Source organism: Hetaerina americana, unplaced genomic scaffold (genome assembly GCF_022747635.1).
Source record: "Hetaerina americana unplaced genomic scaffold, ioHetAmer1.1.p SCAF_27, whole genome shotgun sequence".
Taxonomy (NCBI): Eukaryota; Metazoa; Arthropoda; class Insecta; order Odonata; family Calopterygidae; genus Hetaerina; species Hetaerina americana.
In genome coordinates this window covers 4017276-4041500 of record NW_027286841.1, presented here as the reverse complement: position 1 = coordinate 4041500, position 24225 = coordinate 4017276, and the positions used below count along the sequence as shown (strand labels likewise).

The window sequence follows — 24225 nt, the reverse complement described above, 5'->3', positions numbered from 1 at the left end:
TGCATGAAACTGGGAAGAGACTCATGACATGCTCAATGCAGCTTATGGTGATAATGCCATGGGTAGATCGGATGTTTATGAGTGGCACAAGTTTTTTCGGGTGGGTAGGGAATATGTTAAAGACTCAGGATGCTCTTTAATCTCAAAAAATGATGAAAATATTGCATAAGTGAATGCTTTGTTCAATTGGGCTCGCAGATTAAATGTTCGCGTGGTTTTTATTGAACTTGGCATCCCCAAAAGTGATGTGCATCGACTTGTGACCGAAAACATGGGCATGAGAAAGGCATGTGTGCATAGTTGGTGCTGCGAGTGCTCTCGGACAAAGAACAAAAGGAAACTCGCCCGTGGATCTGCCAAGAGCTTCTCCTCTGTGTGAGTGACGATCTGAATTTTTCAAACAATACCCCAACAGACTAACCCGTGTCGTTATTAATCAATAAATCTTGGCTATCGAGGTACCTCATTATTGAACTAACAATGATGTGCTCAAAAATCTTACAGGAGATGGAGGTGAGCGATATTGGCCTATAATTACTGGGGTCCTCCCGGTCTCCATTTTTAAATATGGGTGTCACAGAAGCTCTCTTCCAGCCGCTTGGCACGCTTTCTTTTGCCAATGATTTCTTAAATATTACATTGAGATAAGGGGAAATTTTAGACGACAGTTCTTTATACATGCGTGCCGGTAGCTCATCCGGTCCCGGAGATTTGTTGGGGTCGATGTTTTTAAGGAGTAACTCTACTCTGCGGGAGGAGAAGTCGATTGCTTGCATTGGCTGTAGAAATGTTTTCGGAAGGTTCTCTGGTATATTCTGGGAGCATTTGCTGAAAACACTGTGGAATAATGAGTTAAATATGTTGGCTTTATCTAAACTACTTGTTACTTTATCCCCCTTATTGTTGTTCAATGATATTCAGGAAGTTCTCTCGGGTTTCCCACCGGGTCAGCGTGGTGTGCACCGACGTTTCGACGGCTAACTCTGCCATCGTCTTCAGGGTGAAGTGCAGAGCAATGAATTCGCCATGTATTTATACCCTGTCGTAGGGTCAGGTGTCCTCCGATTGGTCCGATGTGTTCCCAAGTGCCGAGCCGCCCCGGTGACGTCTCGTACTTTCAATTTTTCTCAGCACAGGTCTCCACGTGCTGCTGATCTGGAAGCCAGTGTCCCTGTTGAAGGTATTCTGTCCTTCCAGTCGGATTTCCACGGCTTCCTTCGCCACTCGGTCCCAGTAGCCGTTCGTGTGACAAAGTCTTTTGGTGCTCCCCCAGTCAATCCGATGACCATGCGTGATGCTGTGTTCGGCGACTGCAGACTTCTCAGGGTAATGGAGTCTGATGCATCGCTCATGCTCCGTTAGTCGCTTTTCAATTGTGCGGCCAGTCTCCCCGATGTATACCTGGCCGCACTCACACGGGATCCAGTATACCCCCGGCGCCTTCAAACCCCGTTCGTCTTTTGCCGTGCCAAGGAAGTTCTTCAATTTTCCTTGTGGCTTGTGGATGGTTTCCACTTTATGTTTCCTTAGTATCCTGGAGATCTTATGGGATACCGTGGAAACAAAGGGGATGCTGACCCTGGCAACGGGTTTTTCTCTTTCCTCTCTCTGACGGTCGTTTCTGGTGAAGGCCCTTTTAAGGGCCAAATTGACCTCCCGGCTTGTGTATCCATTCCGAAGGAAAGTATTTTTCAGGTGATGAACTTCTGCCTCCAAACCTTCCTGGTCTGACACGCATTTTGCCCGGTGGATGAGCGTTGACATAACCCCTCGTTTTTGGGCAGGGTGATGGTGGCTTTTCCCGTTCAAATAGAGATTGGTGTGGGTAGGCTTCCTATACACCTTGTGGCCTAAGCTCCCGTCCGCTTTCCTTTCAATTAGGATATCCAGGAAGGGCAGCCGACCGTTGCTCTCAATCTCCATGGTGAACTGGATGCTGGGATGAATGCTATTCATGTGGCCAAGGAAGTTGGTGATGGTGTCCGGTCCGTGCGGCCATATGATGAAGGTATCGTCCACATACCTGAAGAAATGCCTCGGTTTTAGTGGGGCCATTCTAAGTGCCCTCTCCTCGAACTCCTCCATGTAGAAATTGGCAATCGCCGGAGACAATGGACAGCCCATGGGGACGCCTTCCACTTGCTCGTAAAACTTCTTTTGGTATTGAAAATACGTCGAGGTCAGCACGTGGCGAAAGAGATCCACGATTTTGCTGTCAAACTTCTCTTCCAGCAGCAGTATGGTGTCCTTCACCGGAATCTTAGTAAATAAGGACACAACGTCGAAACTTACAAGAATGTCATGCTGATCCAGCTTAATGGTCCGTAGCGTCTGGACGAACTCTGCGGAGTTTTTGATGTGGTGCTCACACGACCCCACGTAAGGTGCAAGGACACCCGTCAGGTACCTCGCCAGATGGTATGTTGGAGCCCCAATGGCACTCACAATGGGTCTTATGGGAGTACCCTCCTTATGGATCTTGGGTAGACCGTATAATCTTGGTGGAACAGGCGCCTGTGGCACCAGGCTGCTATTCCTCTCTGACGTTGGCAAAGATTTCTTGATGAGGGCAATCGTTTTCCTTACAATGGAGTCCGTGGGATCCCGGGGTATGGTCCGGTAGGTTGGATCATGGAGGAGCTCTTGGATTTTTCTGTGGTAGTCCTCAGCATTCAGCAGTACAGTGGCATTACCCTTGTCTGCTGGCAGGACCGTAATGGCAATGTTTTTGCGCAAGGTGTTCAACGCTCGTCGTTCTTCTCCCGAAATGTTGGATTTTGGCGGAACGGCCCTTTTAAGGGCCATAGAGATTTCCCCTCTGACGTCTTCCGCTGCTTCAACGGGAAGATTCCGGACAGCCTGCTCCACACTCCCTAAGATTTCCAGGTAAGGGATTCTCCGAGATGTTGGAACGAAATTGGCATGACACGGATCGCCGCGAAATTCGCATCAAAATTGCTCATTTTCGACCAAAAACAGAAACGCATTTACATTGCTAATGAGATGTTGGACTCTGTCCGCGACGACCCAAATTTGCTCCAGAGGGTTATAATTGGTGACGAATCATGGTTTACGGTTATGACGCGGAAACTAAAGCTCAAACATCCCAATGGAAGCTGCAGAACTAGCCAAGACCAAAAAAAGCGCGCCAAGTTCGGTCAAATGTGAACGTTTTGCTCACAGTTTTCCTCGATTGCAGGGGCGTGGTGCGTCATGAGTTCTTGCCACAAGGTAGAACTGTAAATAAGGAATATTACCTGCGCAAGTCATGCGCAGTTTGCGAGAAGCAATCCGCCGCAAACGCCCGTATTTGTGGAAGAAAAAAATTGGCTTATGAACCATGACAACGCCCCTGCTCACACATCGTTACTTGTGCGCAAATTTTTGGCCAAAAACAACACACTAATGATGCCGCAGCCACCGTATTCCCCAGACATGGCCCCCAGTTACTTTTTCTTGTTCCCAAAACTGAAGAGTCATCTGAAAGGACGACGCTACGCTACGATTGACGAGATAAAGACGGCGTCGAAGGAGCTGAACAAGTTCATAAAAAATAATTTTTTGAAGTGCTTCGAGAATTGGAAAAAACGTTAGCACAAGTGTATAATATATAATGGGGATTGCCATAAAGGGGACAAAATAGATATTGTTGAATAAATAAATAATATTTGACAAATCGCAAAAGTCGTGATACTTTTTTAATAGACCTCGTATTTATATATACTGGATGTAATGCCAACTTATTGACGGAACTTCCAACCATAATTTGGTTGATGTTTGACGCAGTTGGCTATTTTATTTTAGCTCGAAAATATCTCGACTGAGTTTGGGGCCATCTCGATCAATGTTGAGAATGATGCCGTTTCAAGGAATCAAGTACATGTCAAGAAAAGACCGCGATCGCAGTAGGGAAATGATTATTTAAAACCTGTCCTTTAATTTTATTAGTCATAAAATCGCAGTAATACTACCTTGATCAAAAATTTCCCGGAATTTATTCAGAAAATTAAAAATACAAGTTTATTCATCTAAATCTATATTGTCCCCTTCAAAGTAATCCCCATCGACTGCAACACACTTATGCCAGCGCTTGATCCAATCCTCGAAACATTTTTTATAATCGGTTTTCGGTATGTCCATCAGTGCTTCCTGTGATTTTTCCATTACTTCCTCTCGGCTGCTAAAACGCGTTCCCCGTAATGGTTTTTTAACTCGATTGAACAGAAAGAAGTCACAGGGAGCCAAATCAGGTGAATTCGGTGGCTGTTGGATGGTATTTGTTGCATTTTTCGTCAAAAAATTACGAATAATGATAGCACTGTGCGACGGTGCGTTATCATGGTGCAAAATCCACGAGTTTTCTGCCCACATTTCTGGTCTCTTTCGGCGAATTGCTTCACGCAAACGTCTCATAACGCCCAAATAATACTCTTTGTTTACTGTCTGGCCTTCTGGCAAAAATTCATGATGCACTACACCGTTGTAATCCATGAAAACCGTCAGCATTGCCTTCTTTTTTGACTGAAAACGACGTGGTTTTTTTGGTCTCGGCTCATTTGGTGAACGCCATTCACTTGCCTGATGTCTGGATTGCGTGTCGTACTCACAAACCCACGTCTCGTCTCCAGTAATGATCCTTTTGATGAATGTGGGATCGGATTCAGCCTCGCAAATCATGTCTTTTGCGACGTCAACACGGTCTCTTTTTTGCATGAAATTGAGGTCTTTTGGCATGCTACACGACGGAAACCCAAATCATTAACCACAATGTCTTGGGCGGATCCATAGGCAATGTTCAAGTCCTCCGCTATTTCTCTGATGGTTAATTTGCGGTTATTGACCAACATTTCTTTTACTTTATCAATTTTTTCACCGACTTTCGATGTCGATGGTCTGCCACTGCGTTCATCATCTTCGATTGACTCACGACCACTTCTGAACCGCTCGTGCCACTGGTAAACGACCGTTTTTTTTAGAGAATCGTTGCCGAAACACTTTTCCAACATTTCCAACGTCCGTGCGCCACTAAATCCGTTTTTTACGCAAAATTTAATACAAGTTCGTTGTTGCAAATTTAAATCCATTTCTGAAATTGTAAAAAATCGCCAACACACACAGAGATAGATGTACTCTTGGCTACGTAACTTTTGCAAATGTCAAGTTATGACACTAAGATTTAAAGGGAATATCAACAACAGATGTACCAATTTAACAAAAAAAACAGAACTCAAATTGGAACGATGGGAGCGCCACACGGTGGTTATTCCGGGAACGTTTTGATCAAGGTAGTATATGACGTAATATCTGAAATGTAATTGTTTCGAAATGTGTGGCAACATTAAAAGGATTAAATTTACATCTATGGACAAATAATATTCATTTTCTGCATATAGATGTATAAATACGAGGTATATTCATAAAGTAAGGGCCGTTTGCTTATATTTAAATATTGGCGCTATACAGTATTATATATATTATACCACTTACAATTATATTATTATACCACTTCCATCCATCGCTCAAGCCCTCGTATTCCCTTCAGTTCTATCCTTCTCTTCCTTGATAAAGGTGGCCACAACCGCCGAAAATTCGAAAAATAGTGAGTCTCTTTTATGTGTGTTTTTGTATGTGTCCACTAGTGCTAACCGTTATACATTATTATTCACGTCCGTGAGACTTTCAAAAAGTCTTATATATATATATTATATATATATTATATATATATATTATATATATATATATATATGTATATATATTATATATATTATATATATATATATATATATGATTTCGTCGACGTAACTCGGAAGTGTTGAAATAATAAATTGGACAGCAACAAACAATATAGAAACACATAAAAATAAAAAGATCACCACACGTTATTTCTTGATCATTTCTTGATCAAATCACTGTTTTAATCATTACTGAAGTAATCATTACTTCTACATCTTCCGATGAAGACGGAGCAGAATTCCGTCGAAGTGATCAAGAAATAACGTGTGAGTGATCTCTTTATGTGTTTCTATATTGTTTGTTGCTGACCAATATATATATATATATATACACACACACACATACAAACATGAATTTACTATCATCCTTTCGACATGCTTCCCATCCAATTCACGTGACCTGTGGAACAAATACAAGGATAACATGTCAGAAGGCATTTTACATCGAATTCGTGTAAGTTCAAGAAATCTTGATGTTTAGTTAAATGAGGATATGCATTACCAGGCTTTGCTGTTGATTGAAGACATATGTTACTTCATATGCAGCAGTTTATTAGTAAAGTTAGGAATGCCAATGCCAGATCGTGGAATTAAGGACGCGTTTGATCGAGAATTGGAACGTGAACTTGAATATGATCGACATGAATTAGCCCAATCAGTTCAAACGAATGCACCCCTGCTGAATCCCCAAAAGAAGGAAGTGTGTGATACATTAACGAATGTAAATGATGATGGAAATGGTGGCTTATTTTTCCTGGATGCCCCTGGTGGAACAGGGAAGACAATCCTCACATAATTGCTTTTGAACGCTGTTCGTGCGAGATCGGTCATTATGGTAGCAGTTGCTTCTTCTGGCATTGCGGCCACATCGTTGGAAGGATGCCGTACGGCTCATTCAGCGTAAAAGTTGCCGTTAAACGTACACAGTTCTGCGACATGTAACATTTCGAAACAGTCCGCAATGGCCAAAATTTTAGTAGAATCTAAATTTATGTGGGAGGAATGTAGAATGGCGCACAAGAGCGCTTTGGAAGCACTTGACCGGAAATTGAAAGATCTGCGCAAGTGGCGTAATGATTTTACTATCTGGCGATTTCCGGCAAACACTGCCATTCAATCCAAGATCGACTGCGGCCGATGAAATAAAAGCTTGCCTCCAATGATCAAATCTGTGGCGCAATGGGAAGAAACTTCAACTGACAACAAACATGAGAGTTGCATTGCTGAACGATCCGTCTGCTGAAGATTTCTCCAAGCAATTGTTGACTCTTGGTAATGGCCGTGTTCCTGCCGATGAATCGAGGGGACTGATTTCATTCCCTTGGAATTTTTGCGATTACGTTTTATCGAAATATTAGCTCATCAACAAAGTGTTCTCGAACATCATTGATAACAACAAAAATCACAACTGATTGGGTGAGCGATTAGATGACTTAAGATTTGTAATTCAGAATCAAATCGCTGGTACTCTGCATTAATTCAAATCTATTGACTTTGTAACAAACGAAGACGAAGTCTCATGTGCCTGGCTTATCTCCGCACAATTTACAGCTGAAGGTTGGGTCCGTCGTCATGATGCTTCGAAACCTAAACCAACCAAAACTATGCAATGGAACGCGTTTGGTGATCAAAAACTGATGATAAATGTGATTCACGCGACTTAATTCAAAGGAAAATTAAAAGATAAGGAAGTTCTTATTCCGAGGATTCACTGACCCCAACCGATATGCCCTTTGAGTTTAAACGAAATCAATTTCCATCTCGTGTTGCATTCGCGACGATGATTAACAAATCACGGGTAAATCGTTGTTTGTCATTATGTCGATGTAAATGTAATGAAAAGGTCAATGAGAAATGTTATCTGTCGCTGATTGGGCCTCATTTAGAATATGCTGCAAGTGTAAATAGGATCCTCACGACGCTCGCTTGATGGACGAATTGAATCGCGTTCAGCGAAGACGAGCTAGATTTGTAAAACGTTTTGTGATAAACCTAGTAGCGTACCCAAAGTATAAGAGGAGCTAGGCTGGGAATCAGTAACGGAGCGAAGGTTATATTATAGATTGAATCTATTGCATAAATTGTAAAGGGGTCTCTTTAGCAGTAAAGTTGAAAATATACTATTATCCTAATTGTACTACGATAGGAGAGATTTTCCATTAAACTCGGAGAGATTAAGGGTAGAGCAGATTTTAGATTCCATTTCTTCCTCGAAAGAGTGTGGATTAGCATACCATTAACAGACCGCGGTAATGTCATATTTGGGTCAAAATTAGTCTGGTTTGCATTCATGCCCTGCAGCACACACAAGCTGCGGCTTTCAGGACAGTAAAATATCTTACATATCTTAGTAATAAAATGTAATTGGCAAAAGTCCAATAAAGAAATTAAAATGCAAATGACTTCGTTTTGAATCATTTCTTCATTCCAATGACTCGGAATATCTATATTTAACTAATGTTTAATTATAAAACACAATATATATATATATATATATATATATATATATATATATATATATATATATATATATATATATATATATATATATATTTTTTTTTTTAAGCATCTAAAACATATTTCATTTACAGGATTACTGGATCATTAGAATGGCTGTCCATGTGCATATTGGTCGGTGAACTCAAGACATTCCCTTCTTAGTATTTTGTCAAATCAGAGAGTTACCACTTCATCCGTAGTTCATCTTTGAGTTCATTCAATTTCTCAATGTCCCTCACATATTCTCTCGTCTCATACAATTCCAGCATTCCCTTCTCAATTAAATGTAAAAGGTACACATTTGGGCGTTCGAATTCATACAGTTTGTTCAAAAGGGCATTGATATTTCTTGCCAATGCTCTCTTTTTCTCTTCAATTGCCTGTTACCTTGCCCTCATCGCCATTTCATTGGTACTTCTTTTGAGCAAGTTTCATATCTTGTTTGACATTCGCTCTCAAGTAGGCCAGGTTCTGGTTGAGTTCATAATTGGGACTAGACTTTTGCTACTTTGTACGTTGAATAATGTCTCGAACATGTCTTGACTAGACAAGGAATAATTACCCGCTTAGTATATGTTCTTAATTCAATCAATAATTCTACAATGGTAATAAGAATGAATGAGACATTTTTGAAGTGCTGATTATTTCAAAAACTGTTTGTTTTCCATCATGTTACTATTTTTATTAATATTAAATGTTAATCTTAAGCATAAATGAAATGAACTTCATGATGAAGAGAAAGATGCATTCACGTACCAGTTAGGAAAACTGTCGAGGAGAAACAATTGGGGGATGTACGCATATAATGGCAATATGCAGAGAATTTGCACCTGTATAGTCATGCGGTTGTGGGAATGCATTGATGTTGTGTTGTTGCTCCAGCCCTTGCTTGTTGCGAGTGAATAAGGTACTATTCAACGCGGCATGGCTTTCGACCCGTCACATTTCTCCTCTCGTCATCTCCGGCTCTTTCTTGTATTTTTGGGGGACCCACTCTTCGCATGTCATCACCGGCACCTCCCGACATGCTCACTACACTGTATGCACCCGGCCGTCCAGGTAAAGCTCTGGTGGCAACATAGAGTGTTCCATCTTGAGAATTGTGACTCATTTGGGTTTTCTTTAGCTGTTCTGCGGGCGATGACTTGCCTCCTTCATCCAGTCAGGGATCTGGAAGTCACTTCCCCCGAGGGTTGACTTTCTTCTACCGGTTGCTCCTCCCAGTTAAAGCGGGGACAGGTCTGTGCTTGGGGGAGCGGCTCGTGGGGACTACTGAGGTAAATTCCTCTCAGAGTCCCTTGAAACATATCCAGACGACAAAGTGAATGTTTCGTATCTTCATCTCTTTTACGCTTTGGGGTTTCATTCTGATCAAGAACTTGATCCATGCTCCCGCTTGTTTGCGCAGGGGTTTGGGAAGCATCTTGAGACACCATTGTGCGTGCGTCGAACAAAAGAAATAATCTTCCATGGCCCTGTCATTTCCAGAGAATGACTTTCCGTATAGAGAACCACCTGTATTTATCGTCACCATTATGGCGATTGTACCTGTCGAAGTACTGAATAATATATCAAGTGATACAGCGGACCATAAATTAACTGCTCTTCACAACTTCACCACGAATAGCTTTTTGAGTACCGGTAACCACCCAAATGTTATGGGATACATTGTTGCGATAGCTCCTTGGTTCCCATTGTTATAATTTCCGTAAACATAGGTAAATGTACACATTAAAATAAATAAATTAAATAGATATTATTCATTATTTCCAAAACATTAACAAGCCCTATCCGAAATTTAAGAAATAATAATGCCCCCTGATTATATTGGTAAGGCGACCAGTTTAGGATATAATTAAGCCCACAAATTACATTGAAGGGACCGAAAATGGTAAAACAATTCGAGAGTTGGGCTTTCGAAGTTATGCATTCAACTGTTTGTTTTTCACGAATACTCTTCGGGGCAGAATTAAAGGGCGAGCGCTAATATTAGAGTCGTAAGTACGTGCTATAAATACATCTAAAAAATGCACAATTGCCCGGGAGGCCCGCAAGGGCGTGTTGGTGGGCCCCACCATTTGCAAACATGATAAGTTGTCGCATTAAAAAACACTCTGGCGTCCTCCCTTGGAGCTTGCCACGTGCACTTTAGCCGTTTTGAGTGTAGGCACATATACTGGTATAATCCTGTATAATCCATGATATTCTCAATAGCCTGCTAACTTGTACTATTTACTTATTGACCTCTTCCTCCCCTTTTTGGCTCGGAGGCATGTTGATTTAAAAAACCAATTTGTAGCCTCTTCTTTCATCTCTTCTAGTAACATTCTATCCGTTACTTTTTCTATGCTGATTTCGCTTCTTGCTACCTCTTTATTCAATATTATGGCAACCCCTTGCTTTCTCCCTTCCCTGCCGCGGTATAATCCTGTATGCCGATCACACCGGTAATCCCCGTTGTCCTTCCATCTAACCTAGCATACAACTGAAATAGTTTTGTTTCTGTTTCCATCTATCGCCTAATATTCTCTTATAATCTGGACCTCAACATTGTTCTAGCATTCCAAGTTGCTATTCCACCTGACATGGTCTCCTCCTTCAACGTCTTTCGCCCTGTACTCGTCGGTTTTATTTAGCAACCGTTTTGTAAGATAACGAATGCAATTAATTAAAATATTTTGTCACATTCTATGGATTTCAATTTATTGAGTGTTTTAGTACCCGTCACGCTACCGCCAGGGTGTGTGGCAAGGGATGAACACATATTAGACATGTTTTTACAGGTATATATTCACTCCCATCGCGAATGGACAGTGTATTTATGATCCTTTATCGTTCGTGGAAAAAACGATATCCTTTTCGTCAACAAAAGTTCCCAGAAGCCGGTGCGAAGGCATATGGTGAACGTCTCTGGTAGAGGGCTGGGTACCGGAATAATGAGAAAACATAGTGATTGTTTGCAGAATAGCTGGTGACGTACCATTCCCTATCACACGTCGTTGAAACGGCTTGATGGGTATTTGATGGATAGACCTTTTTATTAATCTCATCCCTAATACGTGGTTTCCTTATCCCTTTCCCTTGACTACTTCTAATGTTTTCTTTGCCGTCATATATTTTTCAGTAAGGTTTGGCCCTTGACACCTGTGTAATTGGAGATTTAATTGGTTAAGGAATATCATTCCTTTTTATTGACATTGGACCTATTTTCATTACCTTTCCAACCAAGAAGAAACTTGGAACATTTAAAACGTTATCAAACTGATTATGGTAAGAGCCGGTCGACTTGTTGTTGGAACCTACCAATGACGATAACGGTGTTGGGTTATGTATAGAAGTGGGGTGTTTTGTCAAATTAAAGCCTGCCCAAACAATTGCATTGCGTGAAACATGTTAGACAAACCCCGTGTGAAGAAGTAGCACGCACATTGGTGAGTATCGAACGCTTGACCCTAAGAACAGTGGGCCAAGTATTTGCGAATATAGCCTGTTAAATTCATCCAGCTACGCACTATTATGTCCAGATTTCTTTCTATTTTTGAAAACGCCTGAAATTTTGCCTGATCAACATTATTAATTTCTTATCTACGTGCTCATTGTTCTTTAAGTTCGCGTCCAATATGTATTTTGCCCTGAAGTAATTTTTTAACATTTTCATGAATCTTCCGTATTTTGCTTTCTTACGAGAGAGACAGAGTGTTCACAAAGTAAAGTAATGACGTTCTAGTCCATCCCGGTTTCGCCAAAGTCAAACCATTGCCAAACAAGCCCTCTTCGAAGCAGCGAAATTTCTGTGAAAGTGCTATTATTTAATTTCCTTTTTGGACGAGAAGGGAAATGCGACTCTGAAACCAAGGGCATTGCATCCGTTGGGTGATGCATTCAAGGATAGTCCAAGGTTATATCAGGTTCCCCTAACAACCGAAATTAGAAGTCGATCGTGGAGAAAGTCCGAATTGCGAATCCGGGGTGAATTGATTTCTGTGACGTCACAGGAAGGCCAAACGAAGCCTCCCCCAAGGGGGATACTCGCGGAAATGGGAAATGCAGTCCACGTAAGAAGTCATATGTAGATCAGTTGCCGAAATCTATTGGTTTAAATTAACATTTGTCTCTCGAAACTTAAGAGATCAAAACACCTAACTTAAATCAACGGTGCTAAGGAAACTTTCTTCGCCAATTGTCCGCTGTGTGGCCAGCATATTATCAACCTCGTTCATATGTTTTGTTGAATTATGTCTCAACAACTCACCACGGAAGAGGAGAGAAATCCTTAATTCTTCGATACTGAATTGATTTAAGATGCTGTAAAGGAAGTCATTTGAGTCGTTTACATTATGTAGCATTGTTATTGGTTGTTATCCAATCGTCGTTCCATCGAGATTTGATTTAGTCACAGGGTAGCTGCTGTTGGGCCACGGATGGCCACAAACCATTGCAATAGCCATCAGGATAACGCTTGTGTTAAATGTCATGAGAAATTGATGATGGCGGCCATGCTAACTAATCGTCAAAACTAAATGTTTGAATGTTCTTTCTTTGTCTTTCTAGTTTAAATGCTTATATAAAGTAATGTTATTGTGTATATATGTATGCAAGTAATTCCACTGTGAAGAATCATAATTTGGCTTAACTGGGATTTGAACCCGAATATTCCTATAATTTTGGCCGACTGTTTTCATGCCGGTTGAGTGACTGAAACCCCTTTTCCACAGAGAATAACTCCAATGCTTTTGGGTTTTGAATCTTGGTCTTTCGTGAAAAATTTTGGCATGCTGAAATTTATCACATTTAAGGCTGATTGTAGAAGAATAGACTAGGTGAAATTTCATATTTCCATGGAAATATTTATCTGCTTTGTAAACACATTTACATGCATAATATATGCTTTGAAATTTAAATATCATCGAGTGTATCTTAAATCCTTCTGTAAAAAATAAGGGTCAATGTTCACGTTTGGTGACATTTGGACATTAGAATTACCACTCTTACACAAAGGAACTAAATGCAAAGAAACATGAAACACACACTTATGCTCAAAAATTACAAAGATTATAAATAGCAGCCATGCATTCAGAACAGATCATACACCGTGCTCATTGAAGAGAGGGTCAACTTCATCCTGTCACATAATCTTCAAGCGCATTCCATCAAAGCCGAAGAAAAATATGTGTATGAATACACAAACTCAAAGCCAGGAGGAAATTTAGCCAAATTTGAGGAACCATATCAACATGCAAAATATATATTGCCACAGCAATGATACCTCATATCATTTCAATAAATACATTGTACTTTGTAACATTGCTACCTTATTCTCTTTGCCTAAAAATAGGTGGATTATGTATTCAACATCAAAGAAAAACTTCAATACTTGTATTTGTCGAATACTTTCCAATGAAATTAGAGGCTTATAGTTGCTAAGTAAAGATTGTGCTAGATCTTCAATTGGCTCTTGGTGAATTTTGCAGTAAAGTAACAGGGAGGGAATATTAGCAGATACAAAATAAGTAATGCAGTGATCACAGACATATATTTATGAATTATTTTAATAATATTGTACTAATTTATTTTCCAAATTATTTACAGTGGAACCTATTATTTCCTAAATTAAAAAATAAACAAATCTTTCTGACCAAATGTCATTTAAGACATTTTTACCTTGTATTATTAATCATAGAATGATTAATTGATAGGAAAATGACAGTATTTATTCCATTGTCAGATTCCCCATATAATTCCTCATTGTACACAACTGCAAGGACCAGGGAATCTGAACCACCAACAATCATTTAAATTGAAAAACTACCGAACAGAATATGGTAAACATATTGCCACTAGAGCAATGGATAAATGCAGGGTCCGTACAATAAGTATTGTGATTGGTTTGCTGTAGCCTCAACAGAGTGTTGGATGGAGGTCTGACCAGTTGGCTTGGTAAAGGGGTCGGTCCCTCATCACTCAGGCGCACTTTAGTTCAGTTGCCTTCAGGCATGAATTGAGACAGGAGGTGGATTTTTGTGGTGTGTGATTGTTTGTGGTGTCATCACGCCAGCATGGAGTGCAGCGTCGAGCAACGCAACACTATGAAGTTTTGCGTTAAATTTGGGAAACCCGCATCGGAGACCCTTTAAACTCATTAAACAGGCTTATGGGGATAATGCCTTAAGCCACACAAGAGTTTTTAAGGGTACAAAATGTTTAAAGAAGGCCGGGAGCTTGTTGAAGACAATCACCACGTCAGATGCCCAACGACCACTCGAACCAATTCTCAGGTGGCCAAAGTGAAAAAGTTTTGGACTCTGACAGCTGTTTAACCATCGCCCTTATCAGTAAGGAGACCGGCCTTCCATTTGGAACTGTCCACACCATTATAATAGAGGATCTTGCGGTGAGGAAAGTGTGCGCAAAGCTGGTGCCAAAAGTCTTGAGTGAGGAACAAAAACTATCGCGGGTGGAAATTTTGCAAGAAATTTTGCACTGTATCCAGGAAGATGATGATTTTCTGGACAAAATTATTACCTCAAAGGATAGCTCAAAAGGAGCTCAAAGGATATTGGTTCGACTCCATCAAGGCGGTTCAAGCAGTGACAACAAAGGCTCTCAACAGTATTCTGGAAACTGACTTCCAGCGGGCTTTTGCCGAGTGGCAGACGCGCCGAACTACGTGTATCGATGCAGGAGGAATGTATTTTGAAGATTATTAAGTAATTGTAATGATAACTGCAATTAATTTTGATTTTTGGAACCAGTCCCGATACTTATTGTACAGACCCTGTAGTAGAGCTGCAGAGCAAGTGCAGTGTGCCCAGACGATGCATATTAATTTAAATCAGGTAAATTATAAAACATTCAAAATAACAAATAAAATAATCCAATGGACAAAAAATGTATGCAGTGTAATGGCTGTATTTTATGCCTTGATGTAATGTCTGAATACTGGTTTAAAAACACATTATTTTCATACTAGTCATGAAAACTTAGCGTGATTATGATTTACATTATCTTAGCTCAAAGGTTCCAAAAACATATGAAGTGTGACAGTGTACAATATACTTGCTGTCTTTAGAGTCTTAACTATTGTAACTAAAAATGAGTCACCTTTTGGTCTGGGTTATAAAATGCAAAACAGGCTGCATCCTTAAAACATAATTTTATATTCATGATTTGTTGAGGTCAAAAGAGTTTTTTTATGATTCTTCTGCTGAGTTGATTGCAATCATAAATTTTATTTAGCCTGATGATTCCCACTTAATGGTAAAAACGACAGGAGCTAAGTCATTTATCCCAATCGGTGAGTCACTTCTCTTCCAATAAATTGTTCAAATTTAACGCACAGAATGAGATCCCCTCTGCAATGCAAAACATAAAATGTTGTGGCCGCTAATATTGCTGACAGGGCCCGAGGTATTCAGTGATGATGAAGACAGGGACGGTGCTTCCCATGCAACAGACATTGGCCAAGCGTGACATCAGGGTGGGCGAGTGGAAGTGGATGACCACCTGGTGGCCATTCCTGGTGACAAAGCCATCGCTCTAGATGAGCACGGCCGTCTGCTGCTGTTTGGGCCCTCGGACTCCCTCCTCCTCCTCCTTGTCACCCTCTCACAGCTACTGTGGCACGTCTCCCCTGGAGGAGGACACAGTGTGCAAGGGGCCCTCCTCATTCCTCATGCTGCCACCACTGCCCCCCCCAGTGCTGCTCCTACCGTCACTTGATTGGATGCACTGCTCCCGGAGGCTCTTCTGCTTTTGCCAGGAGTTCTGGATGAGGCGGGTGCAGTACTCCTCCCTCTGGCGCCTCAGTGTGGTGGAGACGGGCTCGTGGCCCACCTCTTTGGGATGGGACTGGACCTCACCCAGCTCGGTGGACTCCTCAATGGGATAGCCCTTGCGGGCAAAGAAGTCTTTCGTGAGGGCATCCAGGATGTCTACGCAGAACATGAGGTCTCCCTTGCATATGGGAATGTCCATTGACACAATCTTGTACTTGTTGGGCTTGCGTATCTGGAGAGGGGGTTCGAGGACATCGAGAAAGTCCGACAGCTGATCATAACGAATGTATTGCGTGCCATCAGGGTCGAACTGCTGCCAGATTTCGTAGTACATGTCATAGTCGTCGTCAGTTAGGCCTTCCTGAAAGTCCTCCGTCGCCTGGGAATAGTTCTCCAAAATGACAGCAACACACATGTTTATGACAATGAAGAAGCTAATAACTAAGTAAGACAACAGATATGTGATGCCGATACTACTTGAGCCGCAGTTCCCTGGGAACCCCATCTCTTTGTCCGGTGGAAGGCAATCTTCTTCATTTATGATTGCATCGAGCACTCCATCCCAACCAGCTGTGGTGGATATCTGAAATAGTAGGATCATGGACTGGCCAAAAGTCTTGAAGTTACACACATCATTCATCCCTCTTATGTCTTCAACGTGCATGAAAAATGACATTCCAAAGATGGCAAAGATGAACATGACCAGGAAAAGCAGCAAGCAAATATTGAAGAGAGCTGGCAAGGACATGGAAAGTGTAAAGAGGAAAGTCCTTATGCCCTTGGCTCCCTTCACCAACCGCAGCATGGGGCCCACTTTTGCCACTCTCACTACTCGGAGCAGGGTTGGAGATACAAAATACTTCTCCATCAAATCACTCAACACCAATCCTGCAACAAAGAGAGATGATTAGAGAGCATGAGCTAGATCTAAGCAACACAAAGGAAGAAACTGAACATTGCTGAAATCTTTACTTTCATAGTAAAATTGTAGATTTGTGCTGATCAAAAGAAGAGATATGAACACAGTCCCACAATCAAATCCCAGCCTTATGAATTATATTAAATGGAGACTAGACTGCACATTGGTTGCAATGGCATTGGTAATCTAGACAGGTGCACGGCAATGCTACTTAAAATGCTCCTCTGAATAATTCCAGGGGAGATGTGGTTCCTAAAGGAAGAATGGTCTTCAAACCATTTATTCACTCAGATGAAGCATGTTTCCATTTGTTATTCATGTCACATTGGATATTTGCAAATAATAACTAATAGCTTCTTAGCATAGCATTAAGGTGAAAATCCTATAAGATTAAATAAAACATTTGGCCCTTTCACATAAAAAAGTATTGTTTACGATCAAAGTTTCATTATAGCATAACATCTTCAGGTAAATTGCTGAAGATACCACACTTTAATGAAACCTAAGCTGTAAATAAAACTTTTTCATGTGGAAAAGCCAAGTGTCGTCTTTCATTAATTGCAATTAATTAATCATGGAAAAAGTGGGTCTAAGGCAAAAATTACCCGCATTTTTAGGTCTTAGATGAGCATCAGGTGGTGGTCAATAATAAAAATAAACAGAGCTGTGATGACTTCTGCAAAATGAGAAAGATGCATTCCAATTCCACTCTTTTGCCCAAAACATCACTGCCAATTTTGGCAGAATGATTTAACACCAATATGACATTGAATCATAGCTATATTTATTTCATTCAGAATTGAATTGAATCGTATCAGAATCAGGCTAAATAAAATTGGCTTAGAATTAGAGATTTTCAAATGAAAACTCTGGACATACCAACAGTCTGTTATGTCCTAATTGAAATTATTACCATCATTATTTCCAAAAGTTAAATTTTTCACAAAAACAAATGCATCAAACTTAGAAAGGATTTAAAGCATTTGGAAAACTGGTTTTTATTCAATTATTACTGAATCAGTTTATGATTCAGCTTATTTAATTTCATCCCAATTTTGCCCTTTCAATCCCTGGAATGCGCACAGCAAGTCTCACCACCAGAACAAATAAAATACATAGCCATGTTATTGTAATAGTGGCAATTCATGCATCCAGAAATTTATCACCATTGATACTAGTGCTTCATTAAATTGAATTCCAGAAAGTTTCTGGTATAACTTTATGGATTTATTCATATCAGACATAAGATACGTTTTTTTACTTCATAGCATAATCAGATGACCTAATGAGGTCACAAAACAACAAAATATAGGACTTGCCCATCAAAATACTATGTTGAAAAAAAGAAAGTCAGATTGCTAGTATCCCATATGATTTGATGCTGCATTCATTGCTTTTTGGCACTGAAAATAGAGTGCTTCACAAGAGCTCAAAAGTACAGTATAAACTTTAAGTATTGGTTCAGTCATGTCCATTGTTAAATGATTAAAAAATTTACAAGTTTTTAAACTAGATTATAGTTGATCCATCTCTAAATACTGGTAGTGTACTTTAGAGTACCTATTTGAAAAGAAAAATGAATTATAACCTGTGTATTTTGTCCTTATAAAAATTAAGTCACTAGTACACCAGCTATTTGTTATTTGTTTCAAGGCCATTAGAAATTCTGACTCTCATTCCCATACTGTGAAATCACTGACATTTAGAACTCAACCCCTGGGATATTATTTCTCATACAAATAAATATAGTGTTTACTGTTTATGAGCAAAGGTATGCAACAGAGCAAGAATGAAGTTGGCAGAAACCAGAAAATTAATTAATAAGTGTTTTATATACTTATTTCAGTGCCTTCATTGGGAAAAAATGGACAGAGAGAGGACCTGCAATTTAGCACACCTCTTATTGGAAACGAATCCTTATTTCCAAAAGTGGAAACTCTTTTAAATATACTACCTTGATCAAAAAGTTCCCGGAATAACCACCGTGTGGCGCTCCCATCGTTCCGATTTGAGTTGTGTTTTTTTTGTTAAATTGGTACATCTGTTGTTGATATTCCCTTTAAATCTTAGTGTCATAACTTGACATTTGCAAAAGTTACGGTCGGTTTTCGGTATGTCCATCAGTGCTTCCTGCGATTTTTCCATTACTTCCTCTCGGCTGCTAAAACGCGTTCCCCGTAATGGTTTTTTAACTCGATTGAACAGAAAGAAGTCACAGGGAGCCAAATCAGGTGAATTCGGTGGCTGTTGGATGGTATTTGTTGCATTTTTCGTCAAAAAATTACGAATAATGATAGCACTGTGCGACGGTGCGTTATCATGGTGCAAAATCCACGAGTTTTCTGCCCACATTTCTGGTCTTTTTCGGCGAATTGCTTCACGCAAACGTCTCATAACGCCCAAATAATACTCTTTGTTTACTGTCTGGCCTTCTGGCAAAAATTCATGATGCACTACACCGTTGTAATCCATGAAAACCGTCAGCATTGCCTTCTTTTTTGACTGAAAACGACGTGGTTTTTTTGGTCTCGGCTCATTTGGTGAACGCCATTCACTTGCCTGATGTCTGGATTGCGTGTCGTACTCATAAACCCACGTCTCGTCTCCAGTAATGATCCTTTTGATGAATGTGGGATCGGATTCAGCCTCGCAAATCATGTCTTTTGCGACGTCAACACGGTCTCTTTTTTGCATGAAATTGAGGTCTTTTGGAACCAACTTTGCTGCTACACGACGGAAACCCAAATCATTAACCACAATGTCTTGGGCGGATCCATAGGCAATGTTCAAGTCCTCCGCTATTTCTCTGATGGTTAATTTGCGGTTATTGACCAACATTTCTTTTACTTTATCAATTTTTTCACCGACTTTCGATGTCGATGGTCTGCCACTGCGTTCATCATCTTCGATTGACTCACGACCACTTCTGAACCGCTCGTGCCACTGGTAAACGACCGTTTTTTTTAGATAATCGTTGCCGAAACACTTTTCCAACATTTCCAACGTCCGTGCGCCACTAAATCCGTTTTTTACGCAAAATTTAATACAAGTTCGTTGTTGCAAATTTAAATCCATTTCTGAATTGTAAAAAATCGCCAACACACACAGAGATAGATGTACTCTTGGCTACGTAACTTTTGCAAATGTCAAGTTATGAGACTAAGATTTAAAGGGAATATCAACAACAGATGTACCAATTTAACAAAAAAAACAGAACTCAAATCGGAACGATGGGAGCGCCACACGGTGGTTATTCCGGGAACTTTTTGATCAAGGTAGTATTCCTTAATCAAGTACATAGACTTCTGGATAATTTTTGTTCAGCTTTTGCTTATAAATAGATACAATTTGCAACATAATGATACATTTTAATGTGACCTTATACAGTTTAATAGAAAACTATGACTGCTATGTGACAAGTAACATATGCATTAGATATCAAAACTAAAATACTTACCCAATATTGATAAGATCACAACCACAAAATCAAAAAGATTCCAAGGATCTTTGAAATAATGATAACGAAGAGCGAAGATTTTCATTAGGCATTCAATGCTAAATATGACAATAAATATCATATTGAGGTGATCTAAAATGAAGCTAAAGGTTTCCGATTGCTGATAGTGATCCAAAGTCATTGCGAGCATGTTAAAGCCAATGAACAGCATGATGATCATGTCAAACTTCTTGTTCGTACAAATATCAAAGATGATGGCTTGTGGTTTCCACTGAAAGAAAAATAGAAACTTGTTAGAATACGATGAAGGAAGAAATGTCAGAATGTATAACTACTAGACTTGTTTATTACCCTTGGTCTTGGAATAGCTTTGAGTGGTTTCTTTGACCCCATTTTCTTCATTGCATTGTAGTATTTCTTCTGATATTCAGTCATGAACATCTCCAAGGTTCCTCCTGCGTATAGAAAATATACATTTCTGATGTTTGGGGCAAGGCATATAAATATGTAATGTAAAGTTTCAATGAAAACTCACAATATAATATTCATGCCTTAAACTATCATATTAGGCTACATAGTTCTGATCAGCAGAGAATTTAAGTTTACTTCAAGTAATTGCAACTTTAAGTGTCACAAGAGTTTACTGGGCAATATAGCAAATTAAGGTAGAACAACGTCAAAGTTCCCCACTCCTCATTCGATCCGTTCCTCATCCCCTTGCCATAATGGAGGTTTCGTAGATTATTATTATTTGGATAAGAACAAGAGAGATTCATTTTTTGCACAGGATTTTTCTCCCCTTACTTTAAAACAAGACCTTCTAAATTATAACTTTTATTAAAAGAGACAATTTATTTGTCTGATTTGAACTTCTTGCTGGCCAATATGCTTTGGTTAATTAATGAAATAATATTATAATGTTCAATCATCAGATGTCCACAGACTAAGTCAAACAACCAAGCTATTGTTATACATATTGTATGCAATTAAAAACTGTGTCTTCTCTCTGATGCAGTAGGTTTAAGGTTGGATTATTTTTCAAAGTTGTTCCTGGGTTCTGCTCATGCTCATCAGGATGGATGCAAGTTTCTATGAAAACATGTTTCAAGATTCACCAAACTATTTTCTGCAATTTTGCCATACGATAACACCTTTGATCAAGGCATTAAACAATTTTAATGCACATGACTTCAACACATTTTAACTGTAACTGCTGGTTGCACGTTATTTCCATCAATAGTTATGAAGATTTAAAAAGATCAATACTTCTGATGAATATGCAATAAATGTAAAAGAAATGACTGAAACTGAAAGCATAAGAAGAGAACACAATAAAATACTTATCTTTTTCTTCTGCTCATTGAAGTTAGCAATGATTACTCCTATGAACAGGTTGAGGGTAAAGAATGAACCAAAAATAATAAAGAATACAAAGTATAAATACATATAGATATTTGTCTCTCTGATTGGCTGCATCCCAACCTGTCAAAAGGAAATAAACTCAATTAAATGTGTATTTCATGAATAGAAAAGTGACAATTTCCTGCGAATGTTTGAAACTTTACCTCTCTTGAATCTATTGCATCATTCATTATTTGTATCCACCCCTTAAATGTGGCGACTTGAAACAAAGACAAGTATGCTTTCCCAACATGATCAAAGTTCATCGGTGAATTTTCCCAGGTATAATTCTCAGCTATACATGCCATACGATCAGCTATTATTTCATAGCTGAGGGTGGTTTTATTTTCGTCCACACACTGCAAACAGAAAGAGAAGATCAGAGTTAATTATCATTTTATTAACACAAATTGAGCCAATCTATGCTGACCATTTATATATGGAATGGGCACAAATAAATAAGAAATTTTAGAAAAATATGCTATGGCAGATTACAGATTAGACGGGCAGTATAGGTTTGATAGCGATAGATATTATTTCAGTGCTACTGGTTTATTAGTCAGATCTAGTTCCCAGACAATTTCACAATTAAAGAACTTCATAATAATCTTTCACAAGAAGGCTTTCATGGCTAAAAACAGCGAGTAAAATTATTCTTTCAGATATTTCTAAAGAATACTGATTTTACTTGACATGTTACATCCAAAGATACATAAGATGGATGGATGGCTGCTGTCACTTCTGAGCTGAAGACTCAGACAACACAATCAGAGAAACATTGATATCAGTATTTTTTTATAGGGTTACCCTGAAGAATAATTCTCCCGATTAAAAAAAAAATTCACGGACAAAAGACATTAATAAGAAATAGATGTTAACTCCATTTGTTTTTAATTCAGCATAAGAATCAATTATTAATAATTTTTCAATAGGGAAGGGAAGAAATAAATTAGCCTGAAGTCAATCTGTAGCCTATATCTTACCTTAAAATATTTCCCTGCAAAAAGTTGGACTCCCACAATGGCAAAAATCAACCAAGATATAAGGCAGACAAGCAGTACACTGAATATACTGGGAATAGCTTGAACCAGAGCATTCACTACCACCTGAAAGACATTGAGGCAGATTAGTGCATTGAAAACATATATACATATGCGCACGCATACACACACTCGGGGGGGTTTCTGGTCCCCTACCGAGTGCCTCCCCAGGTGGCGGATTGGGGAAAGCCCCCCGGAAATGGGCAGTACCAAGGACGTGAAATACTTGAGGTGGACCAAAACCAGGTACGGGAAGGAACCCCAAATATAAACCAAATATGAGTTCTGTCACAGAGGAATGTAACATTACGGTGCAGAGGATGGATACCTCAGTACCGGCACCCATCAGGAGTGAACCAACGGGCTCCATGGCATCATCATCAAGCAACTGTAGTGCAGCATGGATGGGTCACTTGGTTCCAACAGCATCTAATGCCGCAAGTGAGGAGGAAAACAATAGGATGCAGTGTTGGCAAAGGCAAGAGGACCTCATCCAAGATCTGAATGACAAGATGAATAACAGAAGTGCCAGAACTATCAATAATTCACTTCACGAGCTAGCAAAGAAGATCCGCAATTCGTTTGAGGAGAAGAAGTTTGAGAAAGTATCACACAAAGAATGTGTACCAGGGACTCCCAAGAAAATTGCAAGTGCCAAAGAAAGTGGTGATGCTAGCGTTAAGCAGTTGAAAACCGCTGTGGGTCAGCAATGCAAACCCAAAGTCCGCCCAACATTGCTGACAGAAGAAAATAAGAAGAAGACCAAGAGGAAGCAGGAGGAAAATGGTCCATCAGGGATTGAAGACAACTGTTGGAAAATCGCTGGAAGAAACAAGGGACCGAGGGAAATGATGAGTATTTCCAGGAAATGGAAGCCAAGAAGGCTGCCTAGTGCGCTACTTATGAGCACCAAAAATGAAAAACAGATGTCCTATGCCAACATCTTAAAGAAGGTCAAGAAAAGCCTACCCAAGGATGAGGCAGAAGGTGCCATCAAAAAAGTACGACAAACAAAAACAGGACAACTTCTGATAGTCCTAAATCGGAAGATAGGGGATAAAATCAAACCCCTGCATACCAAGATGGCAGATATGTTAAGAGAAGAAGCAAACATTACCTGCAAAACTCATGAGGCTGACCCGGAAATCAAGGACCTTGAAGAAGCAACTACGGCTGAAGAAGTTAATGCGGCACTGGTAAAAGCGAGCAACGGAAGCCCATACACAACAGTTGAATCAGTCAAGTCCTTGCGTAAATCGTACATTAGCATGCAAATTGCATCTGTAAGGCTCCCAGTAGAGATAGCACGAAAGATCATGGGAGGACAGGGAAAGATCCAAATAGGTCTGGTGAACTGCCCCATCCGAGAAGTGAACGAGCCCCACAAGTGCTACAAATGCGA

At 39.9% G+C, this 24225-nt stretch overlaps 1 protein-coding gene across 1 annotated transcript in view; it reads right to left on the bottom strand.

The window, feature by feature from the left end:
- Positions 1-13628: 13628 nt before the first annotated feature.
- The window catches only part of LOC139689666 (sodium channel protein para-like), an 84109-nt gene continuing 73512 nt past the window's right edge, over positions 13629-24225 (bottom strand). The window contains exons 23-28 of the mRNA XM_071586856.1: positions 22767-22889; positions 21948-22142; positions 21727-21864; positions 20734-20841; positions 20383-20653; positions 13629-16894 (exon numbers count right to left, since the gene is read on the bottom strand). Of these exons, the coding sequence (XP_071442957.1) occupies positions 15843-16894; positions 20383-20653; positions 20734-20841; positions 21727-21864; positions 21948-22142; positions 22767-22889 (1887 nt within the window). The 3' untranslated portion in view covers positions 13629-15842. The remainder of the gene's footprint in view (positions 16895-20382; positions 20654-20733; positions 20842-21726; positions 21865-21947; positions 22143-22766; positions 22890-24225) is intronic.